The sequence below is a fragment of the Anoplopoma fimbria genome, chromosome 4, assembly GCF_027596085.1.
Source record: "Anoplopoma fimbria isolate UVic2021 breed Golden Eagle Sablefish chromosome 4, Afim_UVic_2022, whole genome shotgun sequence".
NCBI classification, from domain to species: Eukaryota; Metazoa; Chordata; class Actinopteri; order Perciformes; family Anoplopomatidae; genus Anoplopoma; species Anoplopoma fimbria.
Window position 1 is genome coordinate 14048916 of NC_072452.1, and position 11083 is coordinate 14059998.

Here is an 11083-nt window from a genome sequence, read left to right on the forward strand (position 1 = left end):
TTTTTTTTTTTTTTTTTTTCTACTACAAGTTTTGCTTCAAGAGTACAAACCCACCTTGTGACTCTGTAAGCTCATGTGATATTTGATATTCTAACTTGTTTTCCTCCTGACAGCTCAGTGAAATGGTGGTATACTGGTGTATCGCTTTTCTCTTTTTTTCCACCTCACCCACGGGGATGGCTGTAGTTTTATATCACTGAGGAGTCCAGGAGTTATTAGTTGGTTCAATGTCGATAAGACAGCGAGGAGCCGATATGAAGCTGTTTTGTTCTTCCTGTGTAGAGCCTTTCAAAACCACAGTTATTTGTTTGTCTTTTACCATGTCATCTTTTCAGGCTTGAATAAATAAATGATTGATTTTTAATAAAGCCGCACCTTTCATTTTGTTGCTGTGTACAACCTTTAGTATAATGCTGTTGAATGATCATAGAAACCAGCAGCTTAAAGTTTTTTGTTTTTTTTTATGTTAGCTACTAATCGGTTTTCGCTTTAGGGCGCCGCAAAACCAGAGTTCACCCACATGACTCACTTATTTTGGCTGTAGATACAGAATATGTTTCTCCTAAAATAAAAAGAAGGAAATGCTTTTTTTTGTTAGACTTCTGAAGTTTTCTTGCTGGCTTTCATCACTTCAATGCATGTGTGTTATGGATACATTTGCATTCATAAATTAGGGCCAAAGAATGGACTTTGAAGCTGAAGTTTTAGCCAACATGGATAAGAAGGCCTTAAAGAAATGTACATTTGAATTCCATGACAACTGCCAAACTCTACCTGCTGAGGAAGATCATGTGATATGATCAAAAGCACCAGAACAGTTGTGAAAGTATGTTTGGAGATTGTTTTTTTTTATTTGCTAATGACAAGATCAAGAATTAACTTTGAACCTCACCACAGGCCTGTGGGTCTGCTTTTTCTCATCATACCATGTTAAAAAACTTGTATAATACAAGCAGCATGCAGGATTAAAAATCTTCTCCATGTGCTTCCAAACTCACTGCACAAGGACTCATTTACACATTTTGCTGTTATTTTTCACCACATGACTGCGTCTACCTATCCACTGTAGAAATGGCACAGCAGGTCAGGGAGATATTAGCTCTTACTGTAGTCTTACTCAGGAAATTCCCACAGGATTCCTGCCCACTGTTGGGTTGTACATCAGGTCGATTTAACCAGGCATGGTGGTTTGGGAGTGAGTGTTATCACAGGAAGTTAGATGGCGACGCTGGTGTATGTTTGAGAGACATTTCAAATGGGAGGCCAAGGCCTAAGTACACAGTGGTTTGTGAAAGGGCTGCTATGTTAGGGTCGAACATGGTGGTTTTTAAGAGCCGAACACTCCCAATGTGTGGTTCACTTCCACGTGATCAGTGTTGGTTTTGATGATAAGATACTCTTCCTGCTGCTGTAGCATCGGCTGGATGTCCTTAGAACATCCCCTCGTATTTAAGTCCTTTTCCACAGAGTCATTTGAGTTGATTTTTGCTCAAAGATTTCCCTGTGTTCTCAATGGGGGCCACATCAAATCACAACATCCCTAATTCCAACTGCACCTTCTTTTATATCTTATTTTGAAGTATTCAAGGAAAACAAGAGTCTAAAGCCATGCAAGCGGCTCTGTTAGGCTCGGCACAGCTTTACTTGCGCTAAATGCTAATGTCATAATGCTCACATAGACAATGCTGACATGCTTATGTTTACCCTGTTCACCATCTATAGTTTAGTGTGTTGGCATGATCACATTTGCTTATCAGCAGTAGACACAAAGTATAGTTGAGGTTGATGTCATTAGTTTCGCAGGAATTTGTTAAGAAAGAGAAAGACAAATTAAAATGTCGACCTTATTTAAGTGCTTGATGAATAGTCGGGACCATTAAATTGATTACATTGAGGCAGACATGAATATACAAATTATATGGCAATCCATCCAATAGTTGTTGAAACATTTTGCTCAACATGACAAATGTTAACCTCAATGTGGCGCTAAAAGAAGAGTCTAGTGAGCAAAGTCATTCAGGTTGATTTTCTGGGAACCATGAATATACGAAATGTTTTGCCATTTCCTCCATTAAATGTTGAGATATTTCATAGGACAGCTTTGGCCTGATGGTGGCACTGCAGGAAAAGTCAGAGGGTCACCAAAATATGTAAGATTCATCCACTGGGGATCATGAATGTCTGTGCAAAGTTTCATGGGAATCCATCAAATGTATATTATTGGTTTGGACCAAAGTGGTTGACTGACCATACCTAGAACCAAATATAAGTCACAGTCTATGTGTGAGGTTGTGTTCACGTGACTTCGGGATGTTTGTGTGCTGGCATGTCTTAAATGTAGCGGTCAAACACAGATCGAGTGTGAATGTGTTTGCATGGATCCCTTCCTGTTGAATGATGATCACTTTCACTATGGTGTCCCTTTCACGAAGAAAATCCATCCGACAATCCTACACTCACTCCTCATGTGGGTCCGCTTTTACAATCTGACAAATGGTGTCTCATATTTGTAGATGTACGCGTTTCACAGTATCATTGTCCATTACAGGAATGCAAAGACTCTAATCTCCGTGAGCAGTGTTACAGTCACACGCAGCCTGAAAGCTTGTGCATATGTGTTTATCCTGTCTTCTATTACGTTACCAGTAATTGACCACAAACATAATGGACCCACTTAAGAAATGACAAAGTCTTCAGGCACATGCATTTACACACACACACACACACACACACACACACACACACACACACACACACACACACACACACACACACTGTCATTGCATCATTACATTATCTCCCTGATGTAAGAGCCAATAATGCTGGTTGGTGCCTTTGAGTGTATTGAGAAGTGGTCGTATCATATGTCGCAATAATTGCACAGTTGTCAATAACACATTTTATAATTTATTACCATGCATCAAGCCTCCTATAGGAGCCTGTAAGTATATAATCAGATTTCTTTTTCTATACTGTTGATGTAATTGAATGAACAAAGTGATGTTAAATAGAGAGATATTGAGCATTTGTATTAGTGGTCACATTTAAAGTTTTCACAGCTACTTTGAAGAATGCATCTCAGAAGAACTGATGAAATCTGTCCAGAGTTAAAAGTTATAGTTATTAGTAGAAACATATTTATCTTCATGTATTTGTAAAACGTTGTACTTTTTCACGAGTCAGAATACATTTGAAAACACAGTCAGCAATGTACAGAAACATTTTCTTATCCTGGAAGATGCAATATTTGATAGGTTTGGAATTTTGATTGAATTGATATTCTTTTTTTAAATATTTTTTTACCTAAATGGCCAAAGTTTTTGATAAGGATCACTTGAATTGTGACACATATGTACTGAGAAAGGCATTTTAAAGTAAAAGATAAGACAATCTATATTGTTATGACACTATTTCTACATATTTCAATAATATTTAGCATTTTGAATTGTTTTTTCATGTCACTTATTAGGTGACATACACAGACCTACCGATATATGATTTCAATAAGCCAAGATCGGCCAATAACCAGTGAATAGGCTCAGCTGATTTATCCGTCGAGCTATAATCTGACATTCTGGTTTGTCAATAGGTTAACTGTAGAAAGGATCTACCTGATTGTAGAGCTGAATAAAAGAACAGGATATTCTAAAACCCAAGGAAGGGGGATCTTGCTTGAAAAAATGACCATTAAACCAAAACTGTCCATTGAAAAATACTATTTCGCTTTGTTAAGGAATACGTTGAAAGCTAAGGCAGAATTTTTTAATGACTTTGACTGGAAACCAACAGTTCATCTCCCAGTGAACTCAGATGGAAATTTCCGTGTAAAACCAATATACTTGTATCTTATTTAAGTAACAATCTTTAGGATGCTGTATAACATCTGACCAGAGGGAACAGATGAAAACCTACTTTTTCACAAACTGTCCCATTTATAGTAATGCCTTTAAGAGCTTCGCGGTTAAATATACCAACTAAATAAACAGGTAATGCACTGCAGAGGCCTAGCCCTTCTTTTCATTTTACGGCTTTGTGCTATTAAACAGCATTAATGGTTCTTTGACTGAAGTGTTCAGGTTTTGGGGGTTAGATTCCTTCTGAATCTCTCACTCACACTGAAACATGAATTAAGTGACCACTTTGTACTTCAGATAAAAGCATCTAAGAAATGTTGAAAACCGACTGAGAGGATGACAGAAATGTGTCTGGAGCGAATGAAAGTGGATGTATTGGATATTGATTAGTGTCCCTGAATAATTGTGTGTGCGCTTGCATCTCTGGCTTAATGTGAGAGAAAGAGGCGTGGGAGATGGGGATTTGTGGTGAAGACAGAAAAGAGAAAGAGGGAGGGACAGTAGAACACTTTCACATTTTCCACTCGCTCATTTGAGTAAAGGAAGGGGAAGTCCAGTTTGTGTCATAAACCAGTGAAACAAAGAGGAGAGAGACAGTGAGGTCTGACCATCAAATATTCAATGAAGCAGATGAAAACAGGCCGCACCAAGTGAGTGAAAGACAGGACCTGAGATTTCTTCCCTCGGTAGAATCAGGAGTGAGCTACAGTTTCACCACCTCAATTCTCTAAAGGCACCTGTTGAGGTCGGTCGGCTGTTAGACTCAAACTCAGGAAGACTCGTCCCGTCGTCCGTCGCTCTCTGACCGGCACTGACAAGCAGCCATGGGCTCCATGATGTTGGGGTGCATCACTGACTTCTTCACCTACGAGACCACCAAGTCTGTTGTGGTCAAGAGCTGGTCTGTGGGCATCATCAACCGGATTGTACAGCTGCTCATCATTTCATATTTTGTCGGGTCAGTGATGTTTTATTTTTTTGCATGTTGAGTGGTTAAATTTCCTTCCCAGGTTTTTTTGGGGGGGATTTTCTCTTGGTAAAGGCTCACCCTTATTAGAAAAACATGTTTGTTTATCTATCCATGCAGATGTTTTGTGATTTTATTTGGCCATATTTCGAGTTTTCCTTCTCTAACAGTTTTCCTTGGGACTTCTTTCAGAATAAATAATTCCTGTGGAAATGTTTACAGTTTCCAAATGGCTAGACAACACTGGCTTTAAGTGTTAAAACATGTTAATTTTTCCCTTTAATTTTACACTCAAACATCCCCTTAAGGAAAGTGTCAAACAGCATAACAGCAGTGAAAGAAGTAATCAGATATTTTACTTAAATAAAAGTAGCAAAACCACAATGTAAAAAGAATCCATTACAAGTAAAAGTCCTTCATTCAAAATATTACTGAAGTGGAAGAAAGGAAGTGTCAGCAAAATGCAATTAAGTAAAAGTAAAAGTACTCGTGCAGCAGAAGAGCCCCTGTCAGTACTACAATATTATATATCAAATTATTTGAGGAGAATTGCTGATGCATTAACGTCTCATTAGTAACGAGTAACTGTAGTGTAGTAAAAAGTATATTTCCTTATAAAATGTAAAGGTAAAAAGTAGCATAAAAGTAAAGTAAAAATACCCCAAAATTGTGCAGAAAAGTTAATAATCTGACTAAATGTACTAAATTACTTAAGTGCTGTACAAAATCTGTGATAAAAGATTATAATCTTAAATAGAGAGGCAGGAAATATTGGCAGATATGCAACAAAGATCACCAGTCCAAATTTTTACTGCGGATGTTGCAATTAGAATTATATTACAGCTTAAACCAGTAAAGCCACAGGGATCCCCAAATTTAAAATTTAAAAATTACTTTTTAAGTGTAGAAAATTCTGCCAGTAGCATCAGACTTATGCAAATGCTTTTAATAATGAACACTTTCTATATATTTATCTGTGTAGAACTAGGGTGATCAGATTTACTTCCAGCCCCAGTTGGTGCCTCTCATGTATTTGAATTACATTCAAGAGTTAAGCATGCAATTTAAAAAAAATAAAAGATGTGATCAGTAAGGTTGTTTAACAACACTTACCCATGTTCTAAAAAGTGTTTTATGACTCCATAAAGAATTTTTGATCTACCATCTGGATGAAATAAATAATCCATCCATTGCAAAATAAATCGTTTTTTTAACAATTTTGTATTTTTATATCCAAACAATAATGGTAGCTGGAAATTACCAAATGGTGAGCATTAAGTTTGCATTAAACAAACATTTTAAAAAGTTTAATCCGTATTTAGACTGGAGGTAAAATCAGAACCAACCATTTAAGGGTAAATTTGATATAAAAAACTGTTAATTGTGTCCAGAAACAAGACTTTTCATGTTCTCTACTTCTTTAACTGAACTCTTGACCTGCTGTTAATCTTTTGTGTCCTGCAGCTGGGTCTTCATCCACGAGAAAGCTTATCAGGTGAAGGACACCGGCATCGAGTCCTCTGTGATGACCAAAGTAAAAGGCTTCGGTTACCATAACAACCAAGTGATGGATGTGGCCGACTATGTCTTCCCCCAACAGGTGTGTGACGCCCACATAAAACATAAGTCGGAGGTTCCCTTTCAGATAGACTCGAGACAAAAGGTGGACTTAAAGGTTTGGTTGTGGGTTGAGGTGCTCATGAAGAATCTGAGAGTTGCCATTGTTGATATTATTGTTATGATGAACAAGCTGTCTGTCAATGTACAAGCTGATCCATTTTCCATGTGTGGCACATTTTGACCGTTGTATGGCGTTACATAAAAATACAGAATACCATCTTAATGTTTCGCTGTGTTTCAGGGCTCAGGTATCTTCTGCATCATGACCAAAGTCATCATCACGGAAAATCAGTCTCAAGGAACTTGTGCAGAGGTGAGGACACATTTAAATAAATCAGATTCACTGCATTGTAAAACGCATGATGATGTAAGGCTTGCAGACTCTGAAACATCTTTTAAATCACTTCTTAAAACCTTTTCTTTAAAGCCTTTTATAAGTGTATACCCCTAATTTTAAATTTGTCCAGTTAATGTTTTAACTGTTATACTTGTTTATTTTATTCCTCTATATGTATTGTATTGTATTAAGTTGGAAGACTTCAGTCATAACTCCAATGCAACCATTTATTTCAAGTTAAGACTGACATTACGGCAAAATGCCACCTTGACGGTCATCTGACTGACAGGACAGGTGTTTCATATCATAGCAATCATTTAAAATGGTATCTTAGAAAGGCCAATTCAAGGAAGGAGGTGCAACAAAAACAGTGTCACATATCTTTAAACATGCTTGGTTACTTCATCATTATTACATTTGTTCTATTAAAATGTTTAACAATAATTTTATCCAAAAAGACCTCTACATCCAGAATTACTGAAGAAGTGAAAGAGGGGGAATCTAAATAAGGGTTGAGTCTATGTATGATGTCACGCTTTAAGTTTCTATTATGTGTGTGTTTCAGTTGGGGAAGAACTTTAAATGCTCCAACGATACGGACTGCCATAAACATTATGGCAGCATCCTTTCCAACGGTGAGCCTAAACTTTTCTGAAATGTTAAGGATTTTAAAGGGTACCTTAGCTATCTTTAGAACTATTTCCTGATGTTTTTGTGTCTCAGTGAATAATTGGGACAATCATTTTTGTAGTTGGTCCAATATCGAACAAGAACTCTGCCGCTAACCAGAGACGCAAACTTTTTTCAAGTATACTCAATATCATGCTCTTCCAAACACAAAAGGACTGCAGAGGCTGGATTAATTTTGTTTATAGAAGAATGAGCCAATCCCAGAGAACATTTGTGTAATTTTAAAACCTTATGCATTAAAAATAAGGCCAGGTGTTAACATGATCTTCATGTTTTGTTCAGTTGAATTTACATTTGATCAATTTTTGGCCACATTTCCAAACCTAAGATTTTCATAGTCATATGACTTACACAAAATAATCATAACCCTTATGTCTGCCTCTGTATTGACCTATAAACCAGATTGCCACCCATTGACTGACATTCCTGCTCTCTTTCTGTCTCACCCACCAGGGGTAATAACAGGTGTTTGCCTTAACTCCTCCAATGACACCATGGGCTATTGCGAGAGTTCAGGATGGTGTCCAGCCGAGAACGACCAAGTTAAGATGTAAGATTTACACACACACACCCACACACACACAGAGATATGCTTGTGCACCAGATGACACATCCTCATTGAAAGGCTTTATTGTCATCATCTCTCTGTCAACATCCTGCCAGCGATCCGATGCTGGATGTGAGCAACTTCACCATCTTCATCAAAAACAGCGTTCGCTTTCCACTGTTCAACGTCACCAGGTCGGTCACACAAAGACACACGCACATTCTCAAATTTAAGCAGTTGACAGCTGTGTAGAAAATATGTAATAATCACACATAACCTGGTACATGCTCCTTTAAGATTGTTTCTCTTCATAAACATGATATATTTTTCTTTCAGGGAATTTTCTCTCCACAATGTCGTCCCAGGAAATCAAAACATGTAAATACCATCCGGAGACGAGCCCCTACTGCCCCATCTTTCTTGTGGGGGACGTGCTGAGCTTCACTGACCAGAATGCGTCTGAGCTAGCAGACAAGGTCTTATTTGCCTCTATCTCCTCCTTCCTCCTATTTCTCCTCAACACTTCCTTAACTCTTCATCCTCAAGGCTAAAATGTTGCATCTGTGCTGGAAACTACACACAGACACAGTTTTGTTTTATGGGAATAGGCATTCTCATTCCCAGGGCGTCAAATACTGATGCTTTATCACGCCTCTCAACGTCTGATACCAACGCACAGGGATCCTTTTAGCATCTATATGAGATGCACCGGGATTTTAAGTAACTACAATGTAAACCCCACCTTATTGTCAGAAAATGCTTCCCGAGTGTGATGACGTAATATAAAGGTCGGGTTTCCTAACCCTAACCTAGTTGATTTGATCCCTAATCCTAACCAAGTGTTTGAATTCACAGTGTTAATTGGGCCACCCAGTGGTCATAAGAATAAACTCAATTTTATTAAATTGCCAAAGAACTTTGTTTCATTATATACTTGAAAACATAAACTAAGAGCCCTTTCACTGGCAACACCCAAATTTTGAGGCAAATTGTAGTACATAATTTGATATCAAAGGATAAAGGAAGATGTCCAGGTCCGTTGATGCAGTTTCAACAATTTCTTTATTGAATCAATGCATTTGAAGTCATTCTGCGCAGAACGGAGCCCATACAGAGATTCAGCATGGACTGAGGCTCTCAGCCTTCAGTCTGAACTTATATCTGTGTTGTGCATCCCCTCAATGTGCACAAAGGCAAAAAACATGTTGAGCAGTACATACATAATTCAGACACCTTGAAACATACACTTTTTGAAATACGTTCCTGAGACCCTAGAATCTTCCATCTGTGTAAACATCACTATAAACAAGATTGTCTTATGTAGGTCAAGAGGTCATTGTTAAGGCAGTTCCTGAGTACCTAGACTCTTCGTCTGCATAAATATCACCATAAACAAGGTTGTCATGCCATACGTTGGTCATGAGATCATTATTAGGGCAGCTCCTAAGAACCTTGACTCTTCAACATCACACAGCATGCAACAACATCATGGCCTCATTACAACAAGGTATAGCAGAATATGATAAAATACACTACAGGCACTGATTTCACCATACTTCTTTCTGGTGTGACTTAACCCTGATTATTATGAGCCAGAGGTTGAGCAAATAAAAAGCAAGCTAATTTCTGACTAGAGGTTACTCTATTATTTAGGCTCTCAATGTCTTTTCCTGATCCTTCTCTTTTTCAGGGTGGAGAAATAGGAATAAATATTGAGTGGAAGTGTAACTTGGACCTGGACATTAAACATTGTTTACCCAAGTACTCATTCACACGACTGGACGCACCGTTTTCCAAGAATAAGATCTCCAGTGGCTACAACTTCAGGTAGTGAGGCAGATTTCACATCATGTCGACTCAATCTCTTTATTCCTTTTCATTCTTTTCATTCTTTGGATACTTTTTTTTCCTTCTCTTTCAATGCAGATTTGCCAAATATTTCAAGACAGAGAATGGGACTGATTTCCGGACACTTCACAAAGCATTTGCCATCCGCTTTGATGTGATGGTCACTGGCAATGTGAGTTGGGTAACATTGTCATGCGTCTGTGGTCGTGGAGGTGCTGAAGGAATAAATCAAGTTGTAACCTGTTATTAGTGAGCATTAGCGGCTAACTGTCACCCCGTTTCCAGTCAGGCTAAGATAAACTAAGCTGACCCGTTGCTGGCGGTAGCTTCATTTCTATCGAATAAATGTGAGAGTGTTCTTGATCTTATGATCTAACTTTCAAAAAGAGCAAATAAGTGTAATATTTCTCAAATTTTCAAACTATTCCTTTAAAATCTCCATTCATGACTGAAATACAAATCATAATTTTTAAGCACCTATCCACTTTTCAACGAGCAAGTTATGCAGAACACTGTTTTAAAAAGTGAAATACAAATATCATTTAATTTAAATGTATTAAATATCATATATTCTGGAGAGAGCCCGCCTGTTGGGGGCTGTTTGTACATCACGTCACCTAAACTGACTCCATCTCTTTTAGGCAGGAAAGTTTGACACAATCCCAACACTGATCAACTTGGTAGCTGCCTTCACCTCTGTTGGACTGGTAGGAAAATCTGATCAGGCTAAAGAAGCTAAACAAATATTTTTTTGTTGTTGCTCTCAGCTTTGATTACACTTTTGGGGTTTTTTCTGTGTCGACAGGGTACGGTTCTCTGTGACATTATCCTACTGAACTTCTTGAAAGGGGCAAAACAGTACAAAGCCAAGAAGTTTGAAGAGGTAATTCATGTTTTTATAGTACCGTTGCCTGAATTTTGACTATCATTATGTATAAAAACTAACGGCAGAGTGAGCGTCACCAAAGCATTGAGACCATGTGAGTTTCCTGTAGGAGCCTCATCACAGAGATTCTTCATTATTTTCTCCATCCAGGTGTCGGAGGCTCAGATAGAAGCGTACCTTGCTCGAAGCCCAGGCAGCCAGCTGTCCCTCAGACCAGGTCTCAAGAGCTCCTATGACTCTGGAGCCATTTCCTTCACTACCTCTGACCAACCTTTCTGACTGACAACAACACCAATCTGAAGAAATGGACTGTCCTCACCCTTTTCCTCTTTCC

The 11083-nt window shown here is 38.2% G+C and overlaps 1 protein-coding gene across 1 annotated transcript; it reads left to right on the forward strand.

Annotated features, from left to right (window-relative positions):
* Positions 1-4678: 4678 nt before the first annotated feature.
* Positions 4679-11028, forward strand: p2rx3a (purinergic receptor P2X, ligand-gated ion channel, 3a). The gene is made up of 12 exons (XM_054597114.1): positions 4679-4812; positions 6286-6421; positions 6683-6754; positions 7344-7413; positions 7922-8018; positions 8132-8209; positions 8350-8491; positions 9706-9842; positions 9942-10035; positions 10505-10570; positions 10669-10746; positions 10900-11028. Exons 1-12 carry the CDS (start codon positions 4679-4681, stop codon positions 11026-11028), a joined length of 1233 nt encoding a protein of 410 aa, XP_054453089.1.
* Positions 11029-11083: the final 55 nt, after the last annotated feature.

Excerpts from the sequence above, each read along its gene's own strand:
- p2rx3a (XM_054597114.1), top strand. The coding sequence starts at position 4,679 with ATGGGCTCCATGATGTTGGGGTGCATCACTGACTTCTTCACCTACGAG. Across the intron at positions 10,036-10,504 it reads ATGTGATGGTCACTGGCAAT|GCAGGAAAGTTTGACACAAT; the intron begins GTGAGTTGGGTA and ends CATCTCTTTTAG. Across the intron at positions 10,571-10,668 it reads CCTTCACCTCTGTTGGACTG|GGTACGGTTCTCTGTGACAT; the intron begins GTAGGAAAATCT and ends CTGTGTCGACAG.